At 41.0% G+C, this 17,492-nt stretch overlaps 1 protein-coding gene across 6 annotated transcripts in view; it reads right to left on the bottom strand.

Moving 5' to 3' along the window:
* The window catches only part of Pkn (serine/threonine-protein kinase N), a 724,111-nt gene that overhangs the window by 449,187 nt on the left and 257,432 nt on the right, over positions 1-17,492 (bottom strand). For all 6 annotated transcript variants that reach the window (XM_080278058.1, XM_080278061.1, XM_080278062.1 and 3 more), the window contains one exon: positions 13,617-13,780. In XM_080278058.1, coding sequence (XP_080134184.1) covers positions 13,617-13,780 — 164 coding nt within the window. The remainder of the gene's footprint in view (positions 1-13,616; positions 13,781-17,492) is intronic.

Raw genomic sequence — 17,492 nt, 5'->3', positions numbered from 1 at the left:
ACAGAAAGCACAGCAGATTTTAATTCGGTACTTTCCACTAGCTGAATGGCAAAATATTCAGCCAAAATTCTCAGCAAAGTTTTTTATCACAGGATTTTCAACCAAATACTATTGTTGTATCTCAATTAGTTTCTGAAATGAAGTAATTTCAAATATGCAATTTTTTCACCACAAATTAGTATATGGCCTTCAAAAATAGGTCAAGGTCATTTATATTTGGCGCAAATCTTGGTTACCCTAAGGTACCTTCCTGTAAATCATCAAGCTCTCAGAAAGAAAAAAAAAAAAGTGCAAAGAAAAATAATAATACCAACGAAAACAATAAGCTTCGCTAATTATATGGAGATGCTAATAATACTTACGAAAGCAACAAGCTTCGCCAATTATATGGTGTAGCTAATAATATTTACGAAAACAATAAGCTTCGTCATTTATATGGTGAAGATTAATAGCCCACAAACGAACCCACACGGAAACACTCAAGCTCAAGTGACGGCAACACGCCCCCCCACCCACCCACCTACCGCCACGTGTTCCCCTTTAGCTCCCTATTACTGCTATATCACCATCTAACACCAGCTTCCCTCATCTTATCACTAACTTATCACCATCTAACACCAGCCTTCCTCATCAGTCTCCACCTAATACCACTCCGGGAAAAGAAACAGGAAAGACGAAGACGCCGTACAGCAGGGTAAACGTGGGAACTTGATTTTTACTGTTTTACAACACACGCCTTCACACCCAAGTCGGTTACGTATGAATTTGATGGGATAGCCTAATATGCATTATTTATTACAAGCCTATGCGTTCCGGGTACACGATGTATATTCGGCCTCATCACAGTGTGAGAAGCAGTCAATATATTCCCAAACTGTGTATGGTTACTTCATTACAAAGACAAAACCGAAAAGTTTCATATACTAAGCTATGAAAATTGGGTTTGTCAAACGAAATACTATACTCTTACCTATGCTGCTTTTCCTCTAACCTGGCCTACAAGTGCTCCCTCCATCCTGCATAGTGGGTTGTAAATATTGATTTACACTAAAATGTGATGTTAGTCACGAAGAAGTGTATGGAATGGATGCAGAGTCGTTGTAGTAATTTTCTTACACTGACTGACGTGAAAAAATTTGCAAGGACGAAAATCTGGGTCAGGTTACGGTAAAAGGAGCATACAGTAGTTGTAAATTTGCAAGCAGTTATAAAACAATGTTTTAGTAGTAAAAATATCCCCTTCAATCCAACGACGTAGTTATTTTCTTGCTGCCACTTAGCACTTATTCCGATTAGGGGAGACGTCTTACAGTTGGAGGGTTAGTGAAGGCAATATCGACCCACTCCAGTTTGAAGTCACCCCTACAATAAGTACAATCTGAAAACTGCACAAATAAAGCATAAAAAAGAAAGAAAGGAAGGGAGGGAGAAGAAAGAAAGGAAGGGAGGGAGAAGAAAGAAAGGAAGGGAGGGAGAAGAAAGAAAGGAAGGGAGGGAGAAGAAAGAAAGGAAGGGAGGGAGAAGAAAGAAAGGAAGGGAGGGAGAAGAAAGAAAGGAAGGGAGGGAGAGAGAAAGAAAAGAAAAAGAAAAGAAAAGAAAAGAAAACAAAACAATGAGGAAAAAGAATGAAAAGAACAAAATGTCGTCGAACTAAAGGGGTTTGCCACATTAATCGCCACAATTCTACGGTAAGACCACAGCATATTTCACGCGTTCCGTCCCTCGCTGGTATTTGTAGTTCGTAGCAACAAAAAATGGAAGTGCGGATGAACATGTTAAGCAAGAGAGGCAGGTAATTAACCCCACATGGACCACTGGCATGTAAGGTTTAGGCTGTCTGGGAATGTTAGGAAAACACTAAGAAATGGGATTACACTGCTTCCTACACGGGGTATTCTAGAACAGCTAAAGAGGTGGATGTTAACTTCCTAAGCTAGCAATCAGAGGTGAAATTTACTATCATTAATCAAGTTCTTGGCCTAACACGGACTTTTAGCTACAGGAAGAACATGAGAGATGGGAAGTTTCTGTATCCCCGTTCCTTAGCATTCCTGCTGAGAGAGAAAGAGAGGGGGGGGAGAAGGACTACCCTCCTCTAATCACCTTAAAAAAAAAAAAAAAAAAAAAAAAAACAAAAACATGGCTTGGAGACGATCGTAAGTTTGTTATTGTATCTCGGCCCAGAACTAGTAAAAGATGGACATTAATTTCGTATACTCGGAAACTATAACAGCCACACTAATTCCTCGTTAGATGTTGCCCTCTATACTAGCTTTTTTTTTCTTTTGTCCTCTCTCTGCAATGTCCGCTGTAAATGTAACTATTACCTATAAAGATGACTTTTCACCCCGAATCCGTATATCAACTAGGAAGGCAAGCGAGTATTATTTGCTACTGTCCGAGCTTGCCTAAATTCACTGAAACTTATAGCAGAGCAAAATTTACCCTCCATGCTGAACAAAACAGTAGTTACACAAAGTATGAACATCCAATTACAACGAGAATCCCTTCCCAGGTTAAAATTCACAACACCAAAGTAATAAAAACTCCTTCCAAGGCAATAACATCTTCAAGTAGGAAAGGAATTGTCTACCAAAATGCAGTGATGTCAGGTACATTTAGAATAAACACCTTGCATCTGGTGCCTGGTGGCCCAGTAGTTAGCATGCCCCAGTCAGTGAGGGCCTTCCATTGGTCCAGTAACCAGAAGGTGACTGGAGTTCTTTTGATCATCCAATGCCATCACGGGAATTAGACTGTGCCTCGACATCAAATTACACCGGACTAAGGTAGCCTTGCGCTGGGACCCTACACCTTAAAGAGATACGGTATACAGTAATTGGATTTATAAAAAAAAAAAAAAAAAAAAAAAAAAAAAAAAAAAGGATTTCATTAATATATTATGCCTAACTCCTAGAGATTTTATTCATACAAGAGGAGAGCTTTTCAAGTCTCTCTGAAGCTTTACAAAATTAAGCAAGAATAAAGATTATGTCACTGGATCCATGAAGTTCAATGTGGTCCTCTTGACAGTTACGTAGTATCATCATCACTGCCATAACCACCATCCCAATATTTCATTAGCTGACAACAGCAACCATACAAAGAGAAAACGAATATCCAAGTAGAAGCTATCACCAGTGCACCCAGCAGACTCGGCCATATATCAATAAATTCCTCATGCAGGCAGAAAAAGCAGGCCCCATGTGCCACTCTATGAAATAAAGGAGTGCAAAGGGAGGGTAATGAAGTTCGCAGACAGGGTAAACTTGTGCAAGTCTGTAAACTATACAATACCATCACTATTCAAGTTCTTAACAGTCCTCGTGTTAGAGAGTGTTCCAAAATAGCAGATCTGTTTGTCTATACAGTAATTAGTATTAAAAATTTGAGAAACCAGGCAAGTTAGCTTCAGAGTTTACAAAAGAAGGCAGGTTCTCTGCATTTTACAATGGACTAACCAAAATAAGGAACATTTAAAAAGGCAACTCAGTACTGTACAAAAGAATTGCATATCAAAGTTTCACCATTTCCTATAAAGCTAATACTAGTTTTCACAATATATAATAACAAATGTGTGGAAAAGGCTGTTATATTTTGAGAACACATCTAACAACAGGCACCTCAGTGGGGCAAAGACATGATGTCATATTTTGAAAACATCTCTAACAATGAGCACCTCAGTGAGGCTAAGACATGACATCATATTTTGAAAACACATCTAACAATGAGCACCTCAGTGGGGCGAAGACATGATGTTAACCCCTTGAATCCAGTGATTTCCCCCCCACCTCCCTTGGTACCTCTGGGCAACTGTTAACTTTCGAGAAACGAATTGTAGTGCCAGGGTTAAAAATAGTTTCAATAACCAATTTAGAAACTGATCTGTCTCCCTAGGTGATATAGAGTCACATGAGAAAAGCAAGAATAGGATGAAAAATACATCACCGGACTGAATAAGTTACGACAGAATCAGCAACACCCATTTTAAAGACTGAGCCAAACTAGACAGGGGCATCTGGCAAGAATGAAGACAATGACGACGAATGTAAGGGTTGTGTCTGATATGAATGATGTAGTATGCAAGAATTTGAAGGCAAAGTTGGCATGCCCATAACACAGAATCAATGTCTTTTACTACTCAACATACATAATACATCCTAAGGTTGAAGGGGTCAAATGTCACCATCATGCCTTTTGTTCTTTCCACCAAAAGCCATGATTCTTTTCTCTTCAAAATTAATGTTACCGATTTTCACTGCTACAAATAGCTATGCTACTGATCCAGTCCAACACATGTAATTTTGTAGATATGATATAATATTTTTCTTCTTCCAATGCAAGGAATGGTTCTTATCAGAATATCTATGATATCATCATCAGCTGCAAGTAATTCTTCTAATACTGCTACATTTTTCTTATTGCCAACAACTGATAACTTTTGTAGTTTATTCACACTGCCACCAGACCATTTTATCTATTCAGAAGTGACTTTTTGAAATGAAGGAACTAGATAAAGCCTTCATTAATTTCTGAACCATTTGAGGTCCTTCCAAATTCAATATGAATTGTTTGACACTGGCATGACCATAATTAAAAAGACATTACTGTATTCAATTAATTACTATGCCCACATTTCTCTCCCTCAGCATCTCCACCAAACAACCACTTTTAGCTCCCTTAACCTCTTTACTGCTATGATGCATTTTGTGCTTAATTTGTGCCACCATCCAATGATTTTGCTTAGTATAGGTAAGACTTCTCTTAGTGAAATGGTTAAATGAGACTGCTTTTAATCCCTTCACCCTGATACTGTATGTCCTTGAACTAATATCATCAGGAGATAACCAGAGCAAAAACAAAGAGACATCTTCAAGTTGCTGTTGCTTAATTTCGATCTGTCTGACTGAGCAGATCCGCCAACCACAGGTAAGCAACTGCTTCTGCAGGGCCGTCCTACACACATAGTACTGTACATAAACCATGTAGGTAACTAACATTCCTTTGTGGTAGGTGTGTCTCACTAGAGCTGGGCCAGGATCTTTCCCATGGTTAGTACAAGGAAACATGAGGAAATATGGCAACTGGGTGAATGTTGCACCTGTTCCACTCACAATGCAAAGGGCTACATGTGGGCTCCTGGTTAGCACCACATCTTCAGGCTGAAAGGGTTAACATGGTGCCCCACTATGCTTCTACCACATCATTTATACAGTTTAACATCATTATAATTTCATTTACTAATCAAGCTTGAGTTCTCCGATTCAGACAAAACATCGGTAACTTGATTTTACAAAGGGGGACAGATGATCACCCAATCCTATGTTGCCCCATGAGGAACACAGAAGCCCAAGTGGCATTAAGTGAGCAATAAACTCAAAACACCCCTTGGATACAAACCTACAGAAGTTCAATCTGATTGGAGAGCCTTAATTATCCACTAAACCACCTGGCGCCATAAACTGGTTATATGATTACCATCCAGCATAGTAAATGGTTTCCTGGCGTACAGGATACCACTTGGCTCGTCACTCAGTGTAGAATCACCCATAGGCAGAAGGAAGAGGAAAGAATGAAGGAAAGAAAGACAAAAGAAGGAGTGTAAAGTCATCCATAAGCAGAAGGAAGAGGAAAGAATGAAGGAAAGAAAGACAGAAGAGGAAGGAAGGCAGAAAGGAAAGGGTAGGCACTCAAAGCAGCGCTACATCTAGTGAGTGGATGGTGAACGCCTCCACCTGTGAGCTTTTATTGTAATAAAAAAAAAAATATTTCAAAAAAAAAAAAAATCCATATATAGCCAGACCCCTACTTATGATGAATCGACTTACGAAAAATCCAGATAAAAAAGAAATAATTATCATTTAAAAAAAAAAAATCAGACTGCACGTCAGGTACAAATCCGTGGTTCGCAACAGATGACAACTGTGCATTCCCACCTTCCCCCTCTTTGGAAGCCCAGGGCATTGTTATTTGCAACACAAGTAACATGAGCTGTGATTTTCATCATTTGGAATTGAGCATTTCCCCCAACATGTCTCAAAATGGAAATGGTGAGAGTGGTAGTGGTAGAAGCGGAAAGCGGTGTGCAATTACTATGGAAACCAAAGTGGACATAATTAAAGGAGTGGAGAGAAGGGAAGAGCTGAGTGATGTAGCAAGTGTGTTTACACAGAATCCCTCAACTGTAAGAACAATTTTAAAGGACATGGAACGTATTCTTGATGATGTAAAAGCAAGCTGTACTAATGCATTCAACAGTATACGTAAATATATCGCAGTCTTTGAATTTATGCTTGTTTATATTAACCACACACGCATAAAAACAGGAGCTACTAAACTGATAGACGTTTAAGGGGAGGAGTTCATCTTGGTGAACGATATAAAGTGTCTGGAAGAGAAAAAGTGGACTAAAAAAAAAAAAAAAAAAAAAAAAAAAAAAAAAAAAAACACGACTTACAAAGACCTTCAGGAACCAGTTATTTTTGTAAGTTGAGACAGCCTGTACTGTCCACTGCCCAATTACATTTCATCCACAGTACCTAAAGAATACAGCTTCTGAGCCCCTTCATAACCACTCATTACTACTAATTCCTGAATCCACACTGGCTTTTCTGCAAATTCTTAAAACTACCTTGAAGCATTCTGAAACATACCAGCACCTTTTTCCAAGTTATGTCTTCCTTCTTTATTCCACATTCTGTACATCTGTCTACTGCCTGATACTGCATCCTGAAAAGTGGGTGTGACCACAACAGTTGAGAGTACCTGGTACTTCAATCTCTACACAGCAACAATCCACCCACCAACAGCAGCAACCCACCCACCAACAGCAAAAACCCACTCACCAACAGCAACAACCCACCCACCAACAACAACAACCCACCCACCAACAGCAACAACCCACCCTACAACACCATACCATGCCTTTCTCATATACTCCTCCACCTTGTCCCTCTATCATGTTCTTGTTTTATCTCTTCCTGCCTATAAAATGGTACTTCCATACCACCCCTCCACATATACTTCTCCATCTTGTCCCTCTATCTTGTTCTTGCTTTATCTCTTCCTACCTACAAAACAGTACTTCCATTCCACCCCTCATATACTCCACCATCGTGTCGCTCTACCTTGTTCTTGGTTTATCTTTTCCTATCTACAAGAGTACTTCATGCTATGTACAGAGACAACTACATCAATACCATAAAAATGGAAACTAGAACAAAACAGTCAATAACTAAGCACTAATTGGTTCATGTTAACATATCTTGAAAGCTGCCTGTATATACATTCTTCTGTTCCTTGGAAAAATATGCAGTGTTTCTAACGCAACTTACTTTCACAGTACTGTACATTAAACATTCCAACAAGAGGTGAAAAAATTTTTGCTTGCATATGACAGAGTTTTTCCCAATTGCATTTTTCACATCAAATTATTTCCTTACTTCCACTACACAACACATGTTAGAGGAATATAATGTTGCAAAAGAAAATTTCAATCGTCTCATTTTCCAGGTACTGAAGCTGTTGTCACACACTCCCTGAAAGATTTCTGTAGTGTTGACAGAAGCCGGTACCACGTGCTTCTTGATTTGCTGGCACATTTTCATTGCCAAAAAAGCCTGAGAACTTCATGAAGTATTCCCAGTGCAAATGAATCCATCCTGAGCAGTGTCAATATTCACATCCACTCTCACACACAAAAATACATGCACAGAGCAAACCTTACCTTGTGGCAGGATATCCAACATATCAATAAAATATACCGTACAAACATAACATAGGATAAAGTAACTGAGTAATAATGTTCATTGGTACAACCTTACCCCATGGCCTTCAGAACACCCAGTTAAAAGAGGTGGCAGTCCACTTCTACAAAAGGGCAATTTCAACTCCAAATTTTTAAGCCCTACCTCCTTTTCAATGCATTACACAACAAAATTATCAGCATAATTTATCTGTCTTATTAAGAAAGAGACTGCCACTTCTCCACTTTATCCTTCAATGAATACAGTAACATAAAACTTAACTGACTTCTGATTATCCAGTTCTCCATCAAATTCTTGCTGACATAATATGTTCAGGCAATTCAGTTAAAATGAACTGAGTAAATCACTGACCTTTAAAATGGCTTCAGATATAACAATATCTTATTAATACCAAATATGCTGCACTAGGTATTGCATACTCACAATACTGTAGCTAACAACTTATTGCAGTAATTCCTCAACTAACACAAGAGATTTGGTTCTAGATACTGATATTTTAGGTAAAAATTACGATCCAGTATGACGATATCTCAAACTATAATGACAAAATATGTCACATTCATTTTCAGGTTGGCTCAATTTCCCACATCTACATAAGGTGAAGACCTAGAATAAGGCTTCTTGATTTTAGCAGTTAATCATTGAGGAGGGTTTCAACACCCAATTGGCTACTGGTGAGTTCTGGGCTGCAAATCAGTTGTAAACAAGAACACTGCTCATTTTTGCTGTACAGCAATCCCCTGTTTATCATCTCCATTCAGCCAAGGCCCAGCTGGATAATGATATACTATTCCCCTGATCCTCTATACCAGGGTACAGTATAACCCCTATAAAACCTCGTGCTACATCAAGTTTGTGTAAAAAAGTTACATACACTGCATTTACAAGTAAAACTGGAGGTAAAGTTCTGGGGACCCCACCTTTTCCTAAAAAATATATTTATACTGTATATACAGACTGGTTATTAACAATGTCTGCCTCGGATGCTCATGGTGGCATGTTTACATACGATTAGGCTACGCCAACTGGACACACCAGTGTACTGTAACTTATCTGGCAGATTTTGCCCCAAAGACCCCCCCCCCCCATAATTCTGACCACCTAGGAGTGCCACTAAACCTAACACTGAAAGCCCTCAATACCTACCAAGCAAAAACCTCCAACCTAATCCATCCCAATCAACCTGTGAAAGACTACTGCCCAGCATCACACCTATTTTGTTGAGAATTACTTTTGGCACAGTTAGTCAAAAACGTCTATGGTAAACATAAATGCAGTAATCCTAAATAATAAACAGGTCAAATAAGCAATATAAATTTATGTTAAAACATACGTGGCAATAACTGAACTCACAATTACCTTACCTAACTTGTTACATCAAAACATAAACCCATCACATATTGACTTGTCTAACTCCAAGTCTGTCAGCTCAAGGCAAAGGTAAGTCACAAAACCCAGTTCACACTCAACGCACTAAATGTGAAAACTTTTCAATTTTACTATTCCCTTAACATTAAATTCTTTAGAATTTTTATCATTTTCAAACAAGAGCTTATCCACATTGTAAACAGACCAGTCTCATTTTTGCTGACTATATGAACGCTGTTCTCCTCTAATTAACATTAAGCTCCCACATCACATGCTGCTTCTTCCAATATTATTACTCTTTCCTCAAGAGCAAGTGCTTTTCTTGTTTTCCCAGCACTTTCTCTGCAAGAAGGAGCCTCTGCTGGGTGCCTTGACAAGTAACTGATTTTGTCAGCTCTGTTCTATGAAGAATCGTCAGTGGTAAACGAATGGCAGGGGTGTTGAAGGGACTGTCTTAGAGTGGTGGGGGGGTTTGAAAAATTTGGTTTCCACGCATGCTGCCACATAATACTGTTGAAGATGGATATCGCTTTAAATCAGACAGATTTTTACTCTTGATGAATAACGATGTATGCCAGTTAATCCGGGGACAAATAAACAGGGGATCACTGTATTAGCATTAATTGCATTTTCAATAAATAAATATCGTATGAAAACGGCTTTGACAATATTTGAAGTACTTGTTGAACAGTGTTATGCTTTGATCTGACTGTAGGCATGAAAAATAAAATGTGAGATGATCGACAGTGTTCAATATCATCCTTTCCTTATATATGGCAAAACTGAAGCATAACACTGTCCAACAAACACAGTACTTGACAGCATACAATGAATGGATGAGAAACAGGGGCGTAGAAGATGTTGAGAGGCGGAAGAGAGAGTTATATGTAGAAAGAATGAGAGAGGTGAAAAGATTAGTAAGAGAGAGTAAGAAGAGAGTGGATGAGGAATTTGGAAGGAATCTGAGTGTAAAATGGAGGGACTGTAAGAAAATGTTCTGGAAAGGGGTGAAGAGAGTAAGACAAGGTAGAAGTGAGGTTAGCAGGGGAGTGAAAGATAAAAATGGTAGATTACAGGGGGAGAAGGGAGAAAAAGTGAGCAGATGGAGAGAACATTTTAAGGAATTGTTGAACATACAGGATGGAAGTAATGCGAGTATAAGTGGCTGGGGAATGGCTGGGAGAAGGAGGGAGGTGAGAAGACAGGAAGAAATCAGTAGGATGGAAGTTGTGGAAGCAATGAAGAAAGTTAAATTGGGGAAAGACCCAAGAATTGATGGAGTGTGTGGTGAAATGCTGAAGCATGGGGGAGAGATAGTAGTAGAATGGATGCCGAAGATGTGCAGATTGGCCTGGGAGGAAGGTAGAGTCCCGAAGGATTGGATGTCAGGTATAATTATTCCCTTGTACAAAGGAAAAGGGGAAAAAGAAGTGTGTGGTAATCATAGGGGCATTTGTCTTCTTAGTATAATAGGAAAAGTGTATGGTAGGATACTTATTGACAGAGTTAGAGAAAGAACAGAGAAATTAGTTGGAGAAGAACAGGGAGGCTTTAGGAAGGGAAGAGGTTGTGTAGGTCAGATATTCATTCTTAGATCTTTAGTGGAAAAGTTTCTAGAGAAGGGAAAGAAGTTGTATGCGGCTTTCATGGATTTGGAGAAAGCATATGACAAGGTGGATAGACAAGGATTGTGGAAAGTATTAAGAATATATGGAGTAGATGGGAAGTTGTTGAATGCAGTGAAGAGTATGTATGATGGTGCTAAGGCTGCAGTGCGTGTGGATGGTGAACTAAGTCAATTTTTCTCTTTGAAGGTTGGGTTGAAACAGGGATGTGTCATGTCTCCATGGTTGTTCAATCTGTACATGGATGGGGTAATAAAAGAGGTACAAGGTAGGGTAGTAGATGCTGGAGTGGCCCTGGTGAGAGAGGATAGTGTTTGGAAACTCCCTGTACTGTTGTTTGCAGATGATACTGTGTTGTTGAGTGAAGACGAAGGGGAGCTGCAAGGCTTGGTGGATGAGTTTGGGAGGGCGTGTAAGAAATGGAATCTAAAGGTGAATGTAGGGAAGAGTAAAGTGATGGTCTTTGAGAGAGGTGAAGTCAGTGAATGTATAGCGAGGTTGGATGGTGAGGAATTGGAAAATGTGAGTACGTTTAAATACTTGGGTAGTGTGATGAGTAAGGATGGAGGTTTGGAGGGTGAAGTGCTTGAAAGTGTACAACAGGGAAGAAAGGTTGCTGGTTCCTTGAAAGCAGTGATAAGAAACAGGGAAGTGAGCATGGAAGTGAAAAAGTTACTACATGACAGTATTGTGATACCAACTCTAACGTATGGAAGTGAAGCTTGGACATTGTTGGAAGGACACAAGTCAAGAGTGAGAGCAGTGGAAATGAGTTATTTAAGAGGAGCCTGTGGAGTCACATGGAGAGACAGGCTGACGAATGAGGATATAAAGGAGCGTTGTGGTGTGGATGTGGATGTGATAGGAAGCGTTATGAGGAACACACTGAGGTGGTTTGGCCATTTGGAGAGGATGGAGAGTGAAAGACTGATGAAGAGAGTGTACAGTACTCGTCAGAAGTATTCAGCGTTGTCCGCCAGGCGCGCAATACTTATGGCCCAAAAAGAATCACCCATTCTGGGGGGTAAGAATTGAGCCACAAGTTTGAGCTCCGAGCATGACGTCACGGTAGCCTGGGGCCTTCCAACGCGCTGGTTGGTTCCCGCCTCAGTCGCCCACGGGCTGCCTGAGAGAGAGGAACTCCGCCGAGTGTCCCTCTCAAATTGCGCCATTTTTTACCGAGTGTCCCGCAGTGTTCTGGCCTTCACAACTTTGTTATGGCACCTACCCATGAACTATCGAGTGAAATCATATCCCAGATCATTGCTCTAAAGGAGGCAGGCCACCAGACAAAGGAAATTAGTGAATTGGTTGGTATGGCACGATCGACAGTGCGTCGTTGGTGTGCGCGGTTTCGGGAGGAAAACAGTGGTGCAGTTCCCACAAAGAAACCGCGGTCTGGTAGGCCTAGGAAAACTTCCCCAAGGTCTGTTAATGTTTTAAAACGTGCAGTGGAGTTTAATCCTCGTGTGAGTGCAAGGAAAATTAAGGAGAGCAACCCGGAAGTGTTTGGTGAGGTGTCAGTGAGAACAGTGTCTCGTAGGGTGCATGAGCTTGGTTACACAAGTCACAGGCCTGTGAAAAAGCCTCTTCTCACCAAGAGCCAGAGAATTCGTAGGCTTGCCTTTGCTAATAAATATCTAATCTGGGGTGAGGAGCAATGGTTGTCAGTGTTGTGGTCTGATGAGGCAACGTTTAGTGTTACCTGTAACAGAGGAGCACGTGTGTATCGACGCAAAGGTAGTGACCCACTTGACCCACGGTATGTAGAAAGCACAGTTAAACATCCTGATTCACTCATGGTATGGGGTTGTTTCTCAGGGAAGGGTTTGGGGAAGCTTGTTGTACTTCCCAAGAACATCAGAGTGAATCAGGATGTTTACCTGGAGCTTCTGTGTGATCATTTACCAGACTCCTTCGAGCTAACAGGTGCACGAGTGTTTCAGCAGGACAAGGCCAAATCGGTCACCAATTGGCTTCGTGACTGCGAGGTATCATTCATGACAGACTGGCCAGGAAATAGCCCAGACCTCAACCCCATTGAAAACCTCTGGTACCTCGTAAAGAAGAGTCTCCAAGGGAAAGACGTGAGCTCTCTGCCTAAGTTGGAAGCCGCCATTCGTGACTCCTGGGACAAAATACCCCTCCAGCACCTCAGGAGCCTCGCCCTTTCACTTCCAAGACGTCTCAGGTCCGTGAAGAAACGTAAAGGCTACCCTACGAAGCACTAAAGGTAAATAAAATGTATTATTTATATGTTTTTTCAATGTTGAAAGGTTTGTTTCTCAGGAGGGACGCAGGGCGCTCTATACTTCTGACGAGCACTGTATGTGAGTGAGGTGGAGGGGGGAAGAGGGAGGGGGAGGCCGAGGATGAGATGGAGGGATCGGGTGGAGAGGTATATGAGAGAGATAGAGGGGTGTGAGTTGGGAGCAGGGCAGTGAAATGGAGGGGGACAGGGCGACGTGGAGGCGATTTGTTTGTGGCCACCCCAAACGGGATTGAGGAGTCTGGCAATAGATAGATAGAGATAGACATTATGTCAATGCTATTTTCACATGACCTTTATTTTAAACAAGATTTGTGCTCATATCCTGTACTACAAAAATTATCAATGTTAATATTTTTAACTTCCTTGTAGCCCAAAACCGGCAAATGACAAACTCCCAACCATCTGGGTTGTGTTCTAGGATGCACAGTGAATACTTAGGTAACATTTACATTCAAACATATACAGTATCAACTTGTAGCTCATTTAATACATGTTAATGAAATGTGTTAAACAAGCAATTACTGTCATTATGAACAGTAGTGATCAGAAGTCAGTCAGGTTTGGGAAATACAATGTAACACTCACTTCTTGGAGGTATTTCTTGTCTACAGCAACTTTGTTTGCTTGTAGCATCCTGACGGCATTCTTGGCACCCTCCATACACCGACACTCCACATGGAGACGATGGATTAACTCCGCTACTCTCACATCTACTGGAGTCTCAAGGTTGTATGTGTTCGCTGATTCCCCTGCAGAAGAAGAGGTCATGATACATACACCAATACCACTGACATGTTTGATGATTCCCCTGCAGCAGAAGTATTAATATTCATCTCCCATTTCTTGCAGGACTCTTCTTTGCTGGCTGCCCACCCTCCCCCCCACTGGGTACCCTGCAAATTTTTTTTTATTATTATTATTTTTTTTTAATTCTCATCTTAAATGTCAGGACCAACTTGCCTAGCCCCGAGCTCCTATGCTCCTCAAGGGGCAACATAGGATTGGATCATGGATAGATGGATCATCATTTATAACGGCAAGCACCCACATTGGCCTGCTTGCCAAGCCAGTCAGTAAGCCTTGTGTTAACCTCCCTTCCCCTTCCTCATAACTATCCCACAGCTGCACCATTCCTCCTGTCCTGAAGGAAGGTTCTCAATGCACGTGGATGTAGCAAATTTTCCCCCTGCCCACCCAACCACCTTGCTCCACACTCATCACCCACCCCATGCCTCATCCAGCATTATCCTTCACCGTATCTTTCAACCTTCTATTGTTATCCATTCTCTCCACGTGATCATACCATCTCAGCACACTCTCTTCGATTCTGGTGTCCATAGACTTCCTCACTCCACATCTTGCATGAATCACATTATTTCGTGTCCTGTCCACTCTCTGTACTCCAGACACATACCTCAGCAGTCCTATCTCCACTGCTCTTACTCTTGACTTTCATTTTTATTCAACATCATAGTTTCACATCCATATGTTAAAGTTGGCGCTAACACTCCTTCATGTAAGCCTCGTGCAGCTGTAACACTCAAGCCTCCGTTTCTTATCAAGGCCTTCATGGTACCAGCTATATTTCTTCTTTGCGTAACACTACTTTCCACTTCCTTTGCACATTTTCCGCTCTTTTCTATCACTGTACCCAGGTATTTGAACTCTCTCACCAATTCCAGTTTCTCTCCATTCACGGTAACATCACACTGGAATTCACCTCTCTCAATAACTATCACTTTACTCTTTTCTACGTTTACTCTCAAGGTACGATGCTCACAGACATTAGCAAAACACTGCACTAGTCTACCAAGTTCTTGTGCAGTATTTGCAAGCAGCACTGCATCATCAGCATACAAAAAATTACAGATATTCCATCCATCACCATTCATTACCAATGCCATTACTCATGTTTTTATTTCTCTCATCATCCCAACCATATATATATTGAACAACCATGGGGACATCCCACACCCTGTGTCACACGCCCACACCAATCTTGAACCATTCACTTAGACGCCCATTTACCCTTACACGTTTCACTATCATAAAATCTCTTGACAGCACCTAGCAGCTTATCATCTACACTGTACATGTGCAAAAGCTTCCATAATCCTTCTCTGTCTGCTTTGTCATATGCTTTTTCCAGATCCATGAATGCATTACACACCTTATGGTCCTTCTCACAGGTCTTCTCCACTATCTGTCTTACCACAAATATTTGATCCACACATCCTCTACCACTCCTAGAGCCACCCTGTTCATCGCTCACTAGGACTTCTGATATCTCTCTTTCTTTCTCTATAATAATTCTTCCACATACCTTCCCTACCACACTCAGTAAGCTTATGCCACCATAATTCTTGCACTCACTTCGTTCACCTTTATTTTTGTACCGGGATACAATGTGCAGGTCTGTCAGACTGTATGATTGTGAGTGAGGTGGATCAGGAGAGAGAGGAGCAGTCACGGAGAAAGACTGAAGGTTGACAAGCTGAAGAACAAAGAAATGGCAGATGATTACAGGACCAAATAGAGGAGGAGTTAGAATCAGTGAATTGGAATGAAATGGATCTGGACAGCCTTTGGAATGCTCTTAGGGATTGCTTAGTTAGGAATGCTAAAGCAGTGTGTGGTGTGGCAAGAGTAACAACAAAGAAGAAAGGTACGGCATGGTGGGATGATGAGGTTAAGAGGGCAGTGGAGGAAAAGAGGAAGAAGTGGCTAAAATGGTTACAGGACTGGGGTTCAGTTGAAATAAGAAATGAATATATAGAAAGAAGCTCGTAAAGAGACTAGTAAAGAGGAAAAAGGGGGAGGTAAACGATGATCTAGGAAGAAAAATGAACGCAAATTACTCTGAAAATAGGAAATTATTCTGGAAACAGGTGCAGAAATGTAGAAGTTAATGTGGAAAGAAATATGATAGTGTGAAGGATGTAGGTGGTAGATTATTAACCCACGGGGATGGAGTAAGGACTAGATGGAATATTTCAAAAGCCTGATGAATGGGAATAGGGAGAGGAGAGCGGCTGTAATCATGATTGGTTTTGAGGGTGTGCAGAGAAGGAATGCAGTGCCAGGAGACGTGACACTAGCACAGGTGAAGAGTGCTGTGAAACGGCTGAAAAATGGGAAAGTAGCTGGGGTTGATGAGGTGTAAGCAGAGATGATTAAGTGTAGTGGAGTGAGTGGAAAGAAGTGCTTGTTGGAGATATGTAAGAAGGCATGGATGAGTGAAACTGTGCCTGCAGAGTGGAAAAAGGCTGTGATTGTACCCCTGTACAAAAATACAGGTGAGCAAAGTGAGTGCAAGAATTATCGTGGCATAAGTTTACTGAGTGTGGTTGGGACGGTATATGGAAGAATTATAATAGAAAAAATCTGAGATATCAGATGTCCTAGTGAGTGATGAACAGGGTGGTTCTAGGAGTGGCAGAGGATGTGTGGATCAATTATTTGCAGTGAGACAGACAGCAGAGAAGGCTTGTGAGAAGGACCATAAGGTGTCTATGTAATTCATGGATCTGGAAAAAGCATATGACAAAGCAGACAGAGAAGGATTGTGGAAAGTTTTGTGCATGTGTTGTGTAGAGGGTAAGCTGCTAGGTGCCATCAAGTTTTTATGGTGGTAGTGAAGCATGTGTAAGGGTTAATGGCCATCTAAGTGAATGGTTCATGATTGCTGTGGGGGTGTGACAAGGGTGTGGGATGTACCCATGGTTGTTCAATATATATATGGATGGGATAATGAGAGAAGTAAGAACACAAGTAATGGCGAGGGGGATGGCATTGGTAATGAATGGTGATGGATGGAATATCTCTAATTTGCTGTATGCTGATGATGCAATGCTACATGCAAATACTGCACAAGAACTTGGTAGACTTGTGCAGAGTTTTGCTAATGTCTGTGAGCATCGTGCCTTGAGAGTAAACGTAGAAAAGAGTAAAGTGATGGTTACTGTGAGAGGTGAATTCCAGTGTAATATTACTGTGAATGAAGAGAGACTGAATTGGTGACTAAGTTCAAATAGCTGGGTACAGTGATAGAAAAGAGAGGAAAATGTGCAAAAGAAGTGGAAAGTAGAATGACACAAGGAAGAAAAGTAGCTGGTGCAATGAAGGCCTTGATAAGAAACAGAGGCTTGAGTGTTGCAGTAGCACAAGGCTTGCATGAGGGAGTGTTAGTGCCAACTTTAACACATGGATGTGAGACTATGGAGTGGCATGCAAATGAAAAGTCAAGAGTAAGAGCAGTGGAGATGGGACTGCTGAGGAATGTATGTGGAGTACAGAGGGTGGATAGGATACAAAATAATGCAATTCGTGCAAGATGTGAGGTGAGGAAGTTGGTGGACACCAGAGTTGAAGAGAGTGTACTGAGATGGTATGGTCATGTAGAGAAAATGGTTAACAATAGTGGTGAAAGGTATATCTGAGCAAATCTGAAGAAGGGAGGAG

The sequence above is a fragment of the Coenobita brevimanus genome, chromosome 72 (genome assembly GCF_032717465.1).
Source record: "Coenobita brevimanus isolate Jiangsu-jjx chromosome 72, ASM3271746v2, whole genome shotgun sequence".
In the NCBI taxonomy this organism is placed as follows: Eukaryota; Metazoa; Arthropoda; class Malacostraca; order Decapoda; family Coenobitidae; genus Coenobita; species Coenobita brevimanus.
Note: the sequence above shows the minus strand (reverse complement) of the source record. Positions and strands in the feature narration are given on the sequence as shown.